This window comes from Pezoporus flaviventris, unplaced genomic scaffold, assembly GCF_033815535.1.
Source record: "Pezoporus flaviventris isolate CSIRO_AGI_PZ_B2104156 unplaced genomic scaffold, CSIRO_AGI_Pfla_v1 ptg000148l, whole genome shotgun sequence".
NCBI lineage: Eukaryota > Metazoa > Chordata > Aves > Psittaciformes > Psittacidae > Pezoporus > Pezoporus flaviventris.
In genome coordinates, this window is record NW_026892696.1 from 823,853 (window position 1) to 842,162 (window position 18,310).

At 49.2% G+C, this 18,310-nt stretch overlaps 2 protein-coding genes across 2 annotated transcripts; one reads left to right on the forward strand and one right to left on the reverse strand.

Moving 5' to 3' along the window:
* Positions 1–4,597: 4,597 nt before the first annotated feature.
* On the reverse strand, positions 4,598–6,175 carry RNF186 (ring finger protein 186). Its single transcript, XM_061479435.1, has one exon. The coding sequence runs from the start codon at positions 6,131–6,133 to the stop codon at positions 5,234–5,236; it is 900 nt and encodes a 299-aa protein (XP_061335419.1). The 5' UTR covers positions 6,134–6,175; the 3' UTR covers positions 4,598–5,233.
* Positions 6,176–9,219: 3,044 nt separating this feature from the next.
* Positions 9,220–17,914, forward strand: OTUD3 (OTU deubiquitinase 3). Its single transcript, XM_061479431.1, has 8 exons — positions 9,220–9,416; positions 10,489–10,637; positions 12,083–12,195; positions 14,856–14,978; positions 15,970–16,095; positions 16,798–16,885; positions 17,159–17,340; positions 17,671–17,914. The coding sequence occupies exons 1-8, from the start codon at positions 9,235–9,237 to the stop codon at positions 17,845–17,847; spliced, it is 1,140 nt and encodes a 379-aa protein (XP_061335415.1). The 5' UTR covers positions 9,220–9,234; the 3' UTR covers positions 17,848–17,914.
* Positions 17,915–18,310: the final 396 nt, after the last annotated feature.

Consider the following 18,310-nt stretch of genomic DNA (forward strand, 5'->3'; position numbering starts at 1 on the left):
ACACAGGGGCTTGGAGCAAGCTGCTCTAGTGGAAGGTGTCCCTGCCCGTGGCAGGGGTTGGGGCTGGAGGAGCTTTAAGGTCCCTTGCAACCCAAACCAGGCTGGGGTACAGACAGCGCTGCAGACACGTAAATGTAAAACAGAGATCAGATGGGACATGGAGAAGCTAAAGCTTGGGTTGTTACAAAACCGAGTGCGTTTGACGGGGTTAATCCGGACGCTTACAGCAGCAGTGCCTGAGGAGCGATGACCAGCACAAAGCTGTGGAGAGGGAGGTGCCCAGCAGCGAGGAATCACTAGAACACGAAGGAAAGCCTTCAGCTGTGAGGCACACCACCGCCACAGCTGCCGATAGTCACTTTTACCTCAAGTCTTTTGCGTCTGTAACTCCTGCTGCTAACGTACTGGCTGCTTCTGACAGCAAGCCGCGCCTCTCACAAGCACTGAGGAGAGGAAAAGCCCCGGCAGCAGGGAGCACAGAGCGCTCGAAGGGCAGGGTCCGGTCCGGTCCGGTCCCGTCCCGCCCGCTCGCCCCTCAGCCCTGGAGCTGCTCCCAGCCGGGCTCAGCCCCTCGCCCCCAGCTCCCGGCCCGGAGCCCACCTGCTCCCGGCCCCGGCCCAGCCCGGAGCCGCCGCGGGGCTTCCGCCGCCTCCGCCCGCCCCTTCCTGCCTTGCCCGCCACGCAGTCTGCGTAGGGCTTGCGCTGGGCAGGCCCAAAGCCCCTTACGCAATCTGCGTAGCGAGGTGCGTCGTTTGCGGAGCCGCGCCGGGCTGAGGCGATGGAGGCGGCGGGCCCCGTAGGCGGCTCCTGCATGGGGCGGGTGGTGGGTTCATACCCATCATGGGATGGGGGAGCTCTGCTCTTCCTTCACAGCTCACCGTTACCTGCAGTCTTGGGTCTTGTCCACCACCTCAGTGGCCCATCCAGGTACCAGCACTTTTGTTCCCTTTAAAGCCTCCCTCGCTGACGGAGGGCAGCAGAGAGAAGCAGGGGCGTGCGTTTGGTGAAGCTGCTGGCAGGCCGTTGTCCTGAGGTGTATTTGCCACCTCCATGAAGAACAGATTGGGGTCTCTGAGGGTTTCCTTGAGGAGAGTGGAAGATTTGGTGTTGTGCTGTGTCACTGGGTGGGATCCCAATGACGTGATCAGAAGCTGAGGTGTGTGTGTGTGTTCATACATGCACTCATTGAGCAATGCATATAAAATCATAGAATCCCAGCTTGGTTTGTGTTGGAAAGGACCTTAAAACTCACCCAGTCGCGGCCCCTGCCACGGGTAGGGACCCCTTCCACTAGAGCAGCTTGCTCCAAGCCCCTGTGTCCAACCTGGCCTTGAACACTGCCAGGGATGGGGCAGCCACAGCTTCTCTGGGCACCCTGTGCCAGCGCCTCAGCACCCTCACAGGGAAGAGCTTCTGCCTTATCTCCAACCTGAACCTCCCCTGTTTCAGTTTAAAATATGATGTGTTTAAAATAGGTTGCTTCTGGTAGCAGCAGGGTTACTGGCCCAGGTTTGCTCAATGTGGTGAATTGGCCTTCCAGAAATCCTTACGCTGTGCAGTTAGTTCAGGTACTCAAGCACAAGGATTTTGAGGATTTTAAGTTAATTTACTAAAGAGAAGTCTCAGCTGTAACCCCAAGTTCAGTGTGCAGTCAATTTTGGAGAAATCAGTGTTTTTTTTCAAGGGAAGGAGAGCAGTTTTTCTGTGTGAGAAGCAACACTACTTGAGTTGCTTGGTAGCTGGGTAACTGATGGGTACTTGAAAATGTGCTATGTGGGACTTACTTATAAATAAATGTTGAAAATAGTCTGGGTTCTGGTTATAAGATGATTTCAGTTTGGCCAAATACCTTGTGCTGGTTGCTTGCTACGGACATTAGACCCCCTCGGGTTTACTCACACAGGTACTCATGTTCCATACAGGCATTTGCAGCATTGTCACAGAGTTGTTAAAGGTGACACAGAAGCTCAGAAGGTGAGTTCTGTTGATCCCAGTTATGGTGCAGAAGGGATCTGCTTTACCTGTGACTTTGGTAACTGTGGAATGCGATGGACAAGTTGCAAATGGTTCCCAAGAAGCAAAGAATTGCCTGGACACAAATCTGTGTTCTCAGACCAAGATCTGCTAATTAGTTTCTTGTAGATTTGACAGTTCTGTGTTTGAAGATCTAAGGTTCTCTGTGTACAGAATGTGAGCGATATGGAAGTGTGAAATGTGTTATTTTTGACTGCCTTTAGCTGCCTGATAACACAGAAGAGCTGTTAAAAGTGGACCAAAACATGAGCTGAGCGGAATAACAATTAGGATTGAGTTTTACCAGATGTTGTTAACTCGGGATCTCATTACAGAGTTTAATAGTCAAAGCCCGCACAATTATGGATAATTTAAAGTTCTGTAGATAAAGTGTGACTTCTACATTTAACAGTAATTGAGAACACCTACACTCGGAATCTTTCAGGCACCTGTCTTACTCCTTATATAAGGAACTGGTGACTCTGGTGGGTGATGGTGGTGCTGGTTCTTGAGGAGAAGCCTGACAAGGGATTGGGGGTGTGAGAAGTGGCTTTGGGAAGGGGGCTGTGGGTAGAGGCAGAGTGCAAGCACAGCATGACAAAAGGAGAGGCGTATTTTAACACTTATTTGTGTACATGCATTGTTAAACAAAGCACCTTTGAAGGATTTTGTCTATACAGACTATAAACCTTAAATACTGGTTTTATCATGTGCTTAGTGTCTCCATGGGATTCTGTCTTTGTAAATCCCAGTTCTCAGATAGAATCACAGAATCAACCAGGTTGGAAAAGACCTTGAAGGTCATCATGTCCAGCCATTAACCTAGGAATAGTTATGCAGTTTGTCAGGTACAGCTGAATGTTGCTGCCTGGGTCCATATCTCATTATGAAGCTCTCTCTCTTAAGCTACAGCCTGTTACTAATCACTCTCCAAAACTGAGAGCCAGCTAGGTAAGACAAGCAGGGCGAAGTAATTCAGAGCTGAAATCTTGCCCAAAAGACTGGCATGAATGAAACAAATGAAGCAAATCTGTTACATTTTGGACTAGCAATACAATTCTGTTGGCCTTTTCTCCAGAAACTTAGTTGCTGCTTTGAAGATTTGCATTGTCATGGAGCCTTATCTTGTCAGATAAGAACCAACAGATACTTTACGTTTTGGGCTGGCAGTACAATTCTGTTGGCCTTTTCTCCAGAAACTTAGTTGCTGCTTTGAAGATTTGCATTGTCACGGAGCCTGATGACTCCCACCAACATCCCTGAACTCTGATCCACTGGTTGTTAGTGGCTCTCAAGGCTGAAGAAACATTTCGGTTGGACTGCTGCATGCAAGCTTGGAAGTAGCAGGGTGGAAACCTGGATTTCCATGGCTGATAGTCTTCCTGTGTGGATCCGCAGGGGTTCTTTCAGAGGGCCAGTCTCTTCCTTCCCACTGGTGTATGCTGCCTTGAGGGGAGCTCTTTTACTGGCCTTTTATTTTGGCACTGTAGAAACTAGAGTAATCAAATTGAATGAGAGTGATGCAGAAGACAAGGGACGTTGCTTCTCAAATCTTCATTCTGTTTCTTGACTGATGATGGCAAACTGATACTGGGTGCAACACACACATCCTTCTGGAGTCAGTGGTGGTTGGTGTCTTGCTTGCTCTCTTAAGAAAAGTTACCCAAGTTTTGTCTTACTTCTTTTTAATTTGGATTGCTTTATGGCTCTAGTCCAGATCATCTTTGTTGTCATCTTATCTTTAGGACAGTCTGTTTCTTACTTGCTATCTATGAGTTCAGTGTTCTGTAGCCATTAGCAGGCAGTTTTCCTTTACCCCTTTGATGTGTTCATGCATGCTACAACTAGGCCACATTTGTTACAAACCTTTAGAGTACCAGTCACTCACTGGTGTTGGTGAAGGAAACTCAACAAGAAACTTTTCTGTGAGCTGAGACACTTGCCAAGAGTTCCTGAACTGATTTTCAGTACAGCTGAGTCTGTGTTTGGAATAATACAGTATTTGGGTTTTAAACTACCTGCTCTTTAGCAACTGAAACCCCTTTTTTTCTAGTTGGTCATTAGGAAATGTTACTACATATGTACTCTGCAATGAGGCAGTGGCTGTCCAAATAGATGAGGGGGGGGGAAAAAGCATTTCTTTCCCTTAAGGTTTGTGTTGTTAGGCAGAAAACAGACCTGGTTTTCCCAAGGCTTCAGGACGACAACAGCTCCTTACCCTCTCAGTCTAAACTGGTTTATCTACAGGTGAGACACTGAGTATATTTGTATACTGAGTAACTGCAGAACCTCAGTTTCCATTCTTATCAAACACAAACACTTACCACAGGCTGGATCCAAGGTCTGCTGAGATCTGTGGTGCTCTTAAAGTGTGACAGAACTGTGGCAATCTCCTAAGTTTTGTATTTTCTTCACAACTAAGTGTTTCTTTTAAATAAAGGAAAACACCAACACATTACTGCTTTGCTTTACTCCCCAGCTCAGGTGTGCTGACTCCTTAATACACTTCGCAGCTGTAGTTCCTGTCAATGAGGAAGCTGAAATGATTTGGCATTAATTCAGGTGAGGAATCAAAACACAGAAGTCAATGTGCAGTTAATGAATACTTTTAAACTTTTAATGGACATATTCCATATAAAAATATTGTGTGTAGTATCTCATAGCAGTTGATCTGGGGGAGCCTCTCCAGGGGCAGTGTCCTACTTGGTGTAAAGAAGAGAGGCAATGCAGGTAGCCAGATGAAGGAGTTAGGTGAGAGGAACTGTTTCTGTGCTGGATAAATGGGGAATTTGGATGGTCCTGAGCTTTGAGAGCCCTTGCCCTTGGCAAGCTGCAGACTCACAAGTAGGAGTGTTGATTGTGCCTCTTCCTCTCCAATGCAGTGTGCAACTTAAAATGGTAGCAACTGACATCCCCTTTTCCCAGTCCCTGTGCCACAAGCACTTGGGCAGTGATGGGGGTTCAAGTGGTAATGTGTGTTAAAGCCTCTCTCATCCCCTGAGGCTGGGCACCCACTCCCTGAGGTAGCAGTCCTTCTCCCCCACACTCTCCCAAGAAAAGGTGTAAGAGTGGGAAAAATACAGCCATGGGATTTTCACAGGACATAATCTCTCAGATTCAGATAGTGTTCTGCAGTGCTAATCAGGAGATGACACAAGAACAAAGTGACAAAAGCAAACTGATGAGACAGCTTTGCAGGCAGGACCAGTCCATTGTTGGTTCAGGCTATAGCAGTGATGTGGGTCTCTTTGTGGCAGGAGGTGAGCAAGTCCCTGTTAGACCTCCAGTAGAATTTAGGAGTGCAGCAAAGCACCACAGAGATGACCACCCCCAAAGCAAGCATGAGACAAACCACCCATTTTATCAGCCCAGAGTATATAAAGGGGAGGATGAGGATGGTGAGGATCACCCCCAGCAGCAGGAGCAGCACAAGTCTATGCACAGCCAGCCTGTTGTCTGCTGGAACGCTTTCATCTCTGTAGAGCAAGTCTTGGCTGGTCTGAGTCCAGCTGTTGCTGGCTAGTCCTATGGCAGAGACATGCACCTCAGGATGTGAACTGGGTGTTTCCAAGTGCTCCATGATGTCTTCTTTGTTCTGAAGCGTGCGGATGAGTCCTCCTGACACACAAGTGGCTTTTCGGCACAGGGGGCAGGTGATCATCCAGGCATTCCCGTCTTTCCTGAGGATGAGCTTGAGGCACACCGCGCAGAAGGCATGCTGGCAGTCCAGGAGCTTGGGCACTCTGTACATGTTGTACTTGTTGAAGCAAACCAGGCAGTCCAGGTCAATAGATGTGGTTGAACACTGGTGGTTCAAACCGTGTCCTTCAGGACAGTTCCTGTTTGTTAGCACAAGAGACGCTGCGCTGGGACAGTCTCCTTCCAAAACTGCTGGTTCAGAGGCAGCAGGACTGGCTTGCTCCATGCCTGAAGGTCTCTCCAGTTCTTTAACACATTCTTTGGTGAATCCCAGGCTCTTCACATCCTCTGTTTGGGGTCCTGCTCTGCTCATTCCTGCAGCACATTCCACAGCAGGTGCAGGACTCTGCTTTTCAGCCTGTGGTGCTCCAGGAGCTGTGGATCCAAGGTCCTTGTTCAGCTTGTCAGTGAATTTCTCCATGGAGATACACCTCAGTGCAGTTTTTCTCCACTTAGCTGAAGGATCTGCTGAGTTTCTGGCTCCTTTTATGTGTTGCTTTATCCCTGTTGTAGGCACGATTGGTTAGTGACAGCTTTCAGCATGTTGTGCTCCTCCAATATGATGTTTTTATGAGATGGGGACCAGAGTTAATCAGTAACTTCGTGGCCAAGACATTTTACAAGGGCTGGTAATCTCACTGAGCAATTCCTGTCCAGAAGCAGACCCCATGGCATTAGCAGGCTGCAGCTTTGCTCACTGTGATAGTCAGACTATGATTATTACTAAATGAGTATTTTATGTTGAACGCAGTTTAATTGGTCTCTACGCAGTGCTTTGCTTGCCAGTAGGGGGCTCGGGAGAATGATTTGCTAACGCTGGTTGTAGGGCTTTGATTAGAGAGAGCAGAATGACGAATTCTGAGCTCTCTGGGTAGGAAGTCTGCTCTTGCTTTAGCAACACCCACTGTCCTCGAGCTGTTACTCTGCAGCACAACAGAAAGATTGAGATTATCAATGTTGAGTGTTGAATGTCTGATTATTACTAACTTTTATCTGAGGAGCATCCATGATGGAGCATCACCAGAGGGCTGCAGGTGCAAGCCAAAGCATGACGTAGGCTCATATAGGGTCTCACAGGGTGCATGAGAGAGCTGGAAATTAGAAGTAAGGTTCATGTCCTGGTAGGACCATCTTTACTGGCATTCACAGGACCTGGTGTGCTCAGGAATGCCCTGTTGATAGGTGGGTTTGTGAATATTCATCTCATCTGAAACAAATAACGCTGGATCACAATCCCTCAGTCTCTAATTTCTTTCTACCTTTTTATTTTGAGGGGTAAAATGCAGCTGGGTTCTCAGTAAGAATCCTAAGGAAGGCAAGAAGGTAGAAAAGGAAGGGTCACTAATACTGAAAAGCTGGATGAGGTCATCATTCCCGGTAGAAGATACCCCATACTGTGTCTGTGCCCTCAGATGCACCCAAGCACTCAGGCTAACACTGTGCCTCCACGTACCAGCCACTCCCCCCACCAGAGGAACATCAGAAAGAAATGGAACAACTGCAATTTAGGAGGGCAAGGCGTTCAGGAAGAGACTAATCTCCTGAACCAGAGATTAGATTAGGGGATGAGGTGAGAAGAGCTTGTTCTCTGCTGAGAAATAGTAGGAGCTTTGTCGTAAGCAAGCTTCATAAAAGTGCTTGGGCGTTCCTGCTGTATTTCTGCTGATGTGTTTGATGGACTTGTGGGTGACTCCAAATTATTAGGAGCCTGAAGGTCATAGAACCAGACTGGTTTGTGTTGCAAGGGACCTTAAAGCTCATCCAGCTCCAACCCCTGCCACAGGCAGGGACACCTTCCACTAGAGCAGCTTGCTCCAAGCCCCTGGGTCCAGCCTGGCCTTGAACACTGCCAGGGATGGGGCAGCCACAGCTTCTCTGGGCACCCTGTGCCAGCGCCTCAGCACCCTCACAGGGAAGAGCTTCTGCCTAAGAGCTCAGCTCAGTCTCCCCTCTGGCAGGTTAAAGCCATTCCCCTTGGCCTGTCCCCACAGGCCCTTGTCCCAAGCCCCTCTCCAGCTTTCCTGCAGCCCTTTTAGGCACTGGAGCTGCTCTCAGGTCTCCCCTTCAGGAGCCTTCTCTTGTCCAGGCTGCCCCAGCCCAGCTCTCTCAGCCTGGCTCCAGAGCAGAGCTGCTCCAGCCCTCGCAGCATCTCTGTGGCCTCCTCTGGACTTGCTCGAGCCGGTCCAAATTCTTTCACTTGCAGAAGTGAGACTCACTTGCAGTGCAGGAATGGCTGAAAGCCGGCTGGTGAGCTGCAAGACTCATTTATGTTTAAAACCAGGAGAATTTTCTGTTGGATTTCACAACATTTTACTTTATTAGTAAGTTGAAGCTGTTAGAAGATCTGGGAACGCAGCAGCCAGACCTGCCACTTCTACAGTGCTTTAGAAGCTTCAGATGCAGTCTTGTCAGTTCCAAAATGGAAATGTCTTAAAATGTACTGATTCTTAATTATTAGAACAGCATGAAACCATCTCACAGATGTTGGGAAGATGGAACAGACACCAAGAGGGGGCAACTGCACTCGTGATTGGAGGAGTTTGAAACCAGGTGGGATGAATCCTGTTGTGGGAACTTGGAGCTGTTGGAGACATGGTTATTTTGCTACAGACCTCTGTGAGGGTGGCTCACTGGAGGGAACGGGAAGCATGTTGTGTTGGTGAGTCCTCAAGCTTTTTGGGGACCCCAAGGGTGGAAGTGTGATCTTGTTGGGGGCTCAGGAAGCCACAGCTGTGCACTCAGGCTGTGGTTTCGGCACCGCTGTTCCAACGCTGTGGTCCCTCTGCCCTGGTTTCAGTTGTTCCGTGTAGATACCGGTGATAGTCCTGTGAGCTGCCTTCTGTGCTCAGACTGTTGTGACAACAGGCTCTTCCCAGCAGAGTGAGTCAGGAATAACATGTAATTCCAGTCTGCTCATGGTTGAGGACGGATTCTCCAGCTGCCCACTGTGGTGGAGCATGAGGATGCAGGGAATCCTCCCCAGGTGCTGCACTCTGGTCGAGCCCCATCTTTGTGCTGTGCCCCTTCTCTAGCCTGGCAGGTTCTGGGGGATCTGGGACACGAGGGCTCCACATGGGAGGTGTGTTACACTGACTTGTTCCAGCTGTGCTGGCCCACCAGCCATGTTCCCGTGGTGCCTCCTCATGGGTGGGCAACTGTCGTCTCGTCCTTCATCTCCTTTTCCAGTTCCTGTCGGTGTGGTTGGTTGGCATGGAGTGGACACGGCCTGCAGAGACCTCCTGCTCGGGCTGGAGAAGACAGTGAAGGTCCCCACACATGGGTGGATGCAGCGGTGGGATGGAGACGTGCTGGGGCAGCAGGAACACGCTGGGGGGCTGTGGCTGTGATCCCAAGGGAAGCCCTCTGCTTCCCCTGCCTCAGTTTCCCTCCCGAGCCTAATCCAGCTCCTCCTGGAGGGCTCCACCAGGGGGCAGCAGCGCGGAGGGCGGCGCTCTGGCCGCCCGGTGCAGCTCTCAGTAGTGCTGCGGCCACGTGAGTGGCTGTTGGCGCAAGCGCAGTGCGATGTCCCGTAAGCCGGCAGCCAAGGCCCGGCCCGGTGCCGCTGCCGCAGCCGGGCGGGCGCGCAGGTCCCGGCAGAGCCCCGGCAGGCAGGGCCCGGGCCCCGGCCCCGCACCGGGCGGCGGCGGCCTCGCACGGCAGCTCTGGGCTCTTGGCCTCAAGCTGCGGGAGGTGCCGGGCGATGGGTGAGCACCCCAGGCCGGCGGGTCACGGGTGGTGGCAACCCGTGTCCGCGGCGTTGCGAGCGGTCCCCGCGCGGTGGAGCGGGGCCGGGGCTGGGGCTGCACAGCAGTGAGTGTTCCCCCGGTGCACCCCGCGGGTCAGGAGGCTCTGCTGGGGGGCTGTGCCCCCTCGGGCTGCTGGTCCCAGGCCTTACCGCGGCGGGCTGGGGCTCTGTTGGCATGCCGAGTGTGCAAGGGGAGGTGCAGAAGTACGGGGCATTAGATTTGTCTGCTGAGGGATTGCTGAGTGGGTCATGGGGCTGCCCTTGGCTGCATTGTGTCCTTTGGATCAGTGTCTCTTTAAGACAGCTGAGCCCTGCACTGTTCATCAGTACAGCAAAGAGAGAGGGTCCAGAGGAGGGACACAAAAACGATCCAAGGGATGGAGCACCTCTGCTATGAGGAAAGGCTGAGGTCTGGAGTTGTTCAGCCTGGAGAGACTCCAGGAGACCTTATGGCGGCCTTTCACTTCTTAAAAGGGGGCCCATAAGAAAGATGGAGAGAGACGTTTTAGCAGGGCCTGTTGTGACAGGACGAGGGGTAATGGGTTTAAACTAAAAGAGGGAGGTTCAGGCTGGATGTGCAGAAGAAATCCTTTACACTGAGGGTGGTGAAGCACTGGCACAGGTTGCCCAGGGAGATGCTGGATGCCCCATCCCTGGAGACGTTCCAGACTAGCCTGGATGTGGTTCTGGCAACCCGGTCTGGATGAAGATGTCCCTGCTCATTGCAGGGGCTTGGACTGGGTGAGCTTTGAAGGTCCCTTCAACCCAAACCATTCTGTGACTCTTGCTGACCTTGACTTCTGCTGTTGGAGCTGACATTAATTCAACACCTTCTCTTCCTATGAGGAGTTCCACCAGTAGCAGCCAACAAAAAACAAGTGATAGGTGCTGCTTCACATTCATATCCATGGGCAGAAAGAGCAGCTCTTGCCCTTGAACACCATACTCTCTGCTGCTGGATCAGTCTTTTGTTCGGCAGTGTGCTCCGAGCTGTGTGTCGCACACACCAACCTCTGCTTTCTCTCTTGTAGCAACTGTTTGTTTCGGGCCCTGGGGGACCAGCTTGAGGGGCACTCGCGGAACCACCTCCGCCACCGCCAGGAGACGGTGGATTACATGATCCAGCAGCGGGAAGACTTTGAGCCCTTTGTGGAGGATGATGTGCCCTTTGAGAGACACGGTACGGTCTGCACAGGGCACTGATGGAAGGGGTGTTGTGTAATGTGGTTACATCTCATGGGAGTAGCCTCTTACTAAAGAGTTCCTCATCCCAGACCTGTGGTAGGGCTCCTCATTAATGTTTAGAATCAGTGAGTTTACTTTTGGGTCTTTTATGTTTCTGTAGAAAGATGAGCTGTTAAACATGCATTAACTGGTGGTGTTGGTCAATGAGAAGCTCCCCATGACCTGGCTTCAGTGTGCGCTTGAGTCCAGAACCCTTCTGTGTGCTGGGCTGCACCCCCAGAGCGTGAGCAGCAGCTCAGGGAGGGGATCCTGCCCCTCTGCTGTGCTCTGGGGAGACCCCCCCTGCAGCTCTGATCCAGCTCTGGGGCAGCAGCACAAGAGGGACCTGGAGCTGTTGGAGCGAGGCCAGAGGAGGCCATGGAGATGCTGCAAGGGCTGGAGCAGCTCTGCTCTGGAGCCAGGCTGAGAGAGCTGGGCTGGGGCAGCCTGGAGAAGAGAAGGCTCCTGAAGGGCAGACCTGAGAGCAGCTCCAGTGCCTGAAGGGGCTGCAGGAAAGCTGGAGAGGGGCTTGGGACAAGGGCCTGTAGGGACAGGCCAAGGGGAATGGCTTTAACCTGCCCGAGGGGAGACTGAGATGAGCTCTTAGGCAGAAGCTCTTCCCTGTGAGGGTGCTGAGGCGCTGGCCCAGGGTGCCCAGAGAAGCTGTGGCTGCCCCATCCCTGGCAGTGTTCAAGGCCAGGTTGGACACAGGGACTTGGAGCAAGCTGCTCCAGTGGAAGGTGTCCCTGCCCGTGGCAGGGGTTGGAGCTGGATGAGCTTTAAGGTCCCTTCCAACCCAAACCAGTCTGATTCCATGAAACTAGTCTTGGAAATTGTTTAAATTTAGGAAAATCTTGGTGAAACAAAGAGAAGCAGAAAAAGCCAAGGAGTCAAAACCTGGTGTTTTCACAAGGAACTTGAAGGAAAGGTCTGTCTTTCCTTGAATACTGGTGGGTGTTGAGTGGCTGATTTCTGTGGGTTCCCTTTTCTCCTTGACACTTGATATTTCACAGAGGTGTCCCAGGGGAAGTTCCAAAGCAGAGACAAACCCAGCCTTTGTTCTAACAGCTTCGAGGATGTGCCAATTCTCATGCAGGTAATGCATGAAAGCACTTGGTTACTTAGCATGTGGCTGTCTTCCCTCTGCACCACCACAGAGCTGATGGCCTTGCATAATCTAAGGGTTTACTGTGGGGTTTGGAGGTTTCTGTGTCCAGTTAAGGCACATTAGCTTCAGTTGCTGCCAAATCCTTGCCTCAGAAGTCAGTTCTTCCCAGCTAGGATTTCCTTTCCAGAATTTCCTGGGCTTGTGTTGAAATTTACATTCCTCACTATCCCTCCAGTGCTTTTGGAAGTGTCAGAAAAGAGGTTTCCAACTCTTCTGAATGTTTTTTCCTTTAGTTTCCAATCTGGCAAAGCCTGGTACCTTTGCTGGCAATGATGCTATTGTGGCCTTTGCAAGGAACAATCAAATGAACGTGGTTATTCATCAGCTCAACGCCCCACTCTGGCAGGTGAGAAACCAGACCTCTGTATTTTGGCCTAATTTTTAGCTGATGACTAAATAGTGTTAGAACTTCTTGATTTATTAAAAGAGAGCAGTCAGTAGCTGGGCTTAGCTGGGCAGGGTGTAAAGCTGAGCTTGATTTTCAGTCCTGGGGGTGGAAAACACTCCAGGTTCTCAGAGAGAATGAAAGACACCAGTGAATGCATGAAAGGCGAGTATGTGGTGACAGTGCAGTGTGTTTAATTTGGTTTTAAGCTACTGGCTTCAGTGGTATATTTCTGCCTCCTGAAGATCAGACTATGTATGACATGACTTTTCTGACAGGAATTTGAGCCAGGCTTAAGGAAGCCTCTGTACAGTAAGGTTCAGGAATAGAGAAATGGAGGTATTGCAGAGCAGTCCTTGCAGGGTCCATCAGTTCTGCATGGGGTTTGGAATGAGGTTTCTGACAGGTTCTGGGCTGGGCAGAAGAGGAAAGGCAGTGTTTAATCAGCTTCTGGAAGGGACTGTGCAGCGGGGTTTCCTCTGACAGAGGCACTGGAACAAGTGATCCACCAGGTTCTTCCTATTCCCCTTCTGTTGCTTTATGTGTGGAATGGGTCCATGCTCTCTCTGCCTGTTCCCTGAGCAAGTGAGAACCTGCAAGTCAGGACTGTGTCTGGCCCCAGTTTACAGACAGAACCAAAGCAGTACATAGATTAAACACAGCAATAAAGATAAAAGACCACAGGGAAGCATTCAGTGGTGTCTTAAATTCGTCTGAAACAGTGTCAGGTGGATTCCAGAGCCCAAATGAGTTTAAACTCTTATTTCTGTGGCAGCCATGGTCAGTAAGACAGATAAGTAATACTCAGCTGCTTGACCTGTGAGTGTTCGGAGGTGTTGACCCTGCAGGAGAGTTCCTGGGGCTGCAGTTCGTGTTCTGTTACTGCTCTGAACTGGACACTCACCTCAGTGTACTTAAATCTTATCATTAGTTTTCCATGTCCTCTTGCATAACTTAAACTCTTTCTTCCCCTCCCCATTCATTGACCTTTCCAGGGCTGCAAATACAGAGTTTGTGATGAGGTTCTGTTTTACCTGAGTGTAGTCTTGCAGGGAAGGGTTGTCTTAGGCTCTTGAGAATGGTGTAGGTGGTAGAGCTGTTAGTAGCTGGAACATAGAGTCTCTTACCTACACAGGATACATCAGGACATCACGAGGTAGTGACAGTGTTAGCAAGTTGCTAGACTTGACTAACCCAGGCCACCCTTTTCTCTCCATTTTCTATACTTTGACATTTCCCCCCCCTTTCTTTCTGCTGTGGAGCCCCAGTAAAACTTTAGAAAGATGAGATTCCAAAGAGAGCATTTCCAGACAGGCAGTTCAGGAAGATGCATAAAGCAGATGCTCTGAATTTATCCATTGGTCCCAACTCTAAAGCAGATGGTGAGTTATCTTTTAATTTTAAGAGAACTGTTTGTATCCACCACAGCAGAGCTGGATTATTCAGGGCTTCCAGCTGTTTGTCAGACCTTGACCTGAGCAGAAGCTCATGGGAGGTGGCATCTCCCCATGGACTTCTTAGGGCTTTAAACACCCTTTACATCTTCTGATAGTGACTGTAAATGCAGAGCTTCAGGTCAGCTCAGACATACAGGTTATTTTATTAGCTTTTGGGATAATTCTCTACCTTCTTTCAGTGCTCGTTCCTTTTTTTATCTGCAGCTATCTTTTACTTACAGTTTCAGTGTGTTGTAGAAAGAGGCTTCACGGCTGAGAGCAAAATTGGCTGATTTTCAGGACAACCTTGCAAGAGCTTTGTGATGGTTTTAGATACCTGTTTAGGCTCTGGCAGAGGAGAGATGTTGAGAATAAATCTTAGCTGAGTTCCAACCTGCTGAATAACTTCATAGGATAAAAGGCAGGAGGGAAGTCTTGAGTTGGAACTTAAAGGTGAGCAAGGTGAAGGGAGAGTGTTGTGCAGTCTGAAGCTGCTAGTGCAGCACAAAGGCTGAAAGGTGACTTGGTGTGTGCTCTGTAAGGGGGATGGGCTGATTGCCCTAAAGCAAGTGTGTCTTGTCGTTTGCTCGCTGCCATCTTCTCCTGAGAGCTCTCAGATCTTTGAACTCCTGACAGGAAAGCAGAGGAGATCTGCAAACCCAGTGGAATTTTCTGTGTTCCTTGCAGCAGTTGGAACACTCTGTAGCTCTCAGCTGCTGGTTTGAGACATGACAATCGGGGTAGGAATTATTCTTGCACCAGTACAGATGACAGAACAGGAATTCTTTACAGAAGCTGCTGTACTTGGTGCTGATGAAAGGGGAAATGACATTGGACACTCAGTGGAAGCTGGCACTGAAACATGACCAGAAAACTCATGTAGGAGGTGTGGAAACTACTTTTGAGCTTTCCGTTGAACTATTCTCACACCATGTTTGGTTTGTTATGATGTAACTGACCCAACGTTGTGTATCTGGCTTCAAACATCAGCCTTGAGCCTCTGTGCTCCCGGAGTCACATCTGGGTTATTAGACCAGCTCTTCCTGTTTACAGAGTCTTCAGTAGCTCTCTTTGCTGCCATCACATTGTTTATCCTTTGCTTCGGAAAATGAATACTTTGCCAAATGTGATGCTCAAGTTGATCCCAAATCCTTATTTGATTTGCAATTGCTTTCCTTTCTTTAGATTCGTGGTACAGACAAAAGCAATGCAAGAGAACTGCACATTGCGTATCGTGACGGAGAGCACTATGACAGTGTGAGGAGGATCAATGATGATTCTGAAGCTCCAGCCTATCTTCAGATGGAGGTTGGTTATGACAGAATGACCCGAATCAGCAGAGGGTCATAAATAAAACTGTTTCCAGTTGATTTCCTTTCTTGTTTGCATTGAGACTGTGAAATGAGTTTGGTCCCTGTGTGGAGCTGGAGACAGAAAAGCCCCTCAGGCTGCTGTTGCTAGAGGTGCCTGCTCTCCTGAGACAGGCTGTGAAGTGTTTCAGTTACTGGGCTGGAAATCTGGTCCTCTGATGTGGCTGTAGGTGTCTTGAAGCAACTTCACCTAGATTACACACTCATGCACCTCAAATGCAAAAACAAAAGGAAGGAAGAAAAGGGCTGGAAATCATAGAATCCATAGAACCATAGAATGGGTTGGGTTGAAGGGACCTTAAAGCTCATCCAGTCCCAACCCCTGCCACAGGCAGGGACCCCTTCCGCTAGAGCAGTTTGCTCCAAGCCCCTGTGTCCAACCTGGCCTTGAACACTGCCAGGGATGGGGCAGCCACAGCTTCTCTGGGCACCCTGTGCCAGCGCCTCAGCACCCTCACAGGGAAGAGCTTCTGCCTAAGAGCTCATCTCAGTCTCCCCTCTGGCAGGTTAAAGCCGTTCCCCTTGGCCTGTCCCTACAGGCCCTTGTCCAAAGCCCCTCTCCAGATTTCCTGTAGTCTCTTTAGGCCCTGGAGCTGCTCTGAGGTCTCCCCTAAAGGAGCCTTCCCTTCTCGAGGCTGAGATGTTCTCTGCACATTATTGTGGGGTATTGTAATAAAATCAATATGTCATTTAAAGAGCCAGTGATTGTTTTGTAGTAGCCATGATCCTGTAGTACCTGAGAGCTTGCTCAGTGTGAAACGGTGTCAGTGATGGTGGAAGTCGCAGTTTCCAAGATACTTTGACCCAGGATATATCTGAGAAAAGTGTGCCACAATGATTAAAACTATTCTGATGTCAGCTGTTTTATTTCACTGCATATAATGAAATTGCTGCATGTTTGTGTGATCTTGGGTTTGCTTTTCTTGCAGTTGCTTTCCAAAAATGATTCAGGTACAAAGAAGGAAGAGAAGCCACAGAAGGAGGACTCTGAAGATGAAATTGAAATTGAGATGGAAGATGCTGTACAAGAAGTGTGTAATGCAACTGGATTTTCAGTAAGTAGTGACAGCTTTTTTTGTGTTTAGTGTTCAAACCTTCTTGATGAGATGCTACGAAGTACTCCCCTTTGGCCAGTTTAAGTGCCACAGCCATAAATTAAGATGCATTTCATCCTGGACTCAGCCCTTAAATGCAGATGAAATATGTGCTCAGTGTGGATAGCCGATCATTTTGGGTGTTTTTTCTGCAGTCTCTCAGAGAACTCACTTTGAAACAAGTTCTGTAAGATCTGAAATCCTTGTAGCCTTCCAGTGTCTGAAGGGAGCTACAAGGGTGCTGGAGGGGGACTCTTCATCAGGGACTGGAGTGATAGGACAAGGGGTGATGGGTTCAGATGGAAACAGGGAAAGTTCAGGTTGGAGATGAGGCAGAAGTTCTTCTTCTATGATTCTGTGAAATCCTCTGAGGATGTCTGCAGTTGAACATACCAATGACTAGGTGATCTTTGGATCTTGGCCTGTGTTCCTGCACGTTGCTGCTTGCACTGTGTGAATGCGTAGAACAGACAAGGCCAAGAGTGAAGTGGTTACACTGAAACTGATGTCTTCAGGATTTTAATAGTCCCCCTGACCTCTTTCAGGTTAGTTGAAAGGCCAGAAAAGCAGAGAGCAGCCCTCTCAGTGGTGCAGATAGTTAGTAAATTAATGTAGGTCAGTGATTTGAACTCTCTTCAGCTTTAATCTTTCTCTTGTGGACAGGACATTGACTTGGTAAGCCAGGTTCTGGAAGTGGAAGACTACAGTGTAGAATCTGCCATCTTTCAAATGAATGCAGTGAAGAGAATGAGTAAGTACATGGAGTTTGTCACCTGGTACTTCAGAGGAACACTGTCTGATGTCAGGGTTCACTGTCAACAGTGGTTCAACAGCGACAGCAGCAGCAGCAGCTGAAGCTTGCTCTTGGCTGTGCTGCTGCCTCAGCCTTCCAGTGCTCAGGAAGGTTGTTAGTGAGGGCAGGTTCAGTCCAGCTCCCAGAGCCACCCCTCTTCCAGAAATCCCAGAGAAAGGAATTGGCTGGCAGGGAAGCAGCGTCTGAGTAGAGTGTGTCTGTTGTTGGTAGGTACTGAGGAGCAGCACGATCCCCAGAGCACAGCTCAGGAAGCGCACAGCAGAACTCTGGGGGAAGAAAACGGAACTGGTTTGAGACTCTTTGGAAATCAGAGCTTGCATCAAGGTGAAAGAGAAAACAACAAGGGACAGCCTAGCTCCTACGAAGAGAACCAAGCTAGCAGAAACCCAAAGGTATGTGAAGGGGGGGTTGCCAGGGGTTTGCACACCCTTTAACGATTAGGGTAATGCTTTGGGTTACTTAATCAGCAACTGTCTTCCCTTTGAATTAAAACCAGCCTCTGTTTACTGGATTTTGTTGCTGCTACAGCTGAGACTTCTCTGATCCAGACATTTAATAGAGACATGTGTTGCTTTCCCCAAAATGCCACGAGATAAAGTCCTGATAAGTAGTCTGGAATAAACGTTCCCTCGCAGCTGCGTTGCTGTGTGCTTATCTCCTTGCCAGTGTATTACTTTCCCCGCTGTGTGTTTTCAACTTTGTGCTTTCATCCTTCCTTTCAGGCATCTAAAAAACAAAAGAAGGAGCAGCAGAGACTGGAAAAGAAGAAGAGGCAGGAAGAGAGGCACCGACAAAAGGTCTTGGGTAACAAAAGTAACTGTCCAGTTAGTGGCAAGAGAGACACACACTCAACCAACCACGTCACCTTGGTGAAGGCCATAGGAGCGCTAAACATATGACTGTGTTCTGAGTGCTCTGGTGAGAAAAGCAAATAAAGCTGAGGAAGACAATCTGCCCTCAAGCAGATTTCCAAGAACTCCTTGTTATCTGTTGCTGCGGAGATCTCTAAGCACACATGAACTTCCTGTTTCCTCAGCTGTGGGGCAGTAATTCTGCATCAACCTGTGTGTGAGAAGAGTTGTTTGAACTTAACAAAAAGTAGAGACTTGGGTGTATGATTCTGGAGGTAGATGAAGGTGAGAACCATTTCTTCACCCAGCAGTGTCAGGTTTGCTCTGACACTTCTTGATGTGCTGAGATGATTTAGATTTAATGTAACTTTCTACTTGGGTTACACTTGGAGGAGCTTTATTTAATCTTGATGTCAGGGAAAGCTTAACAATTCTCAACTCAGGGGTTTGGTTTCTCTTCCTGTTTAAATAAAGCAAAGAGAATCCTAGAATCCTTTCCAAACCGAAGTGT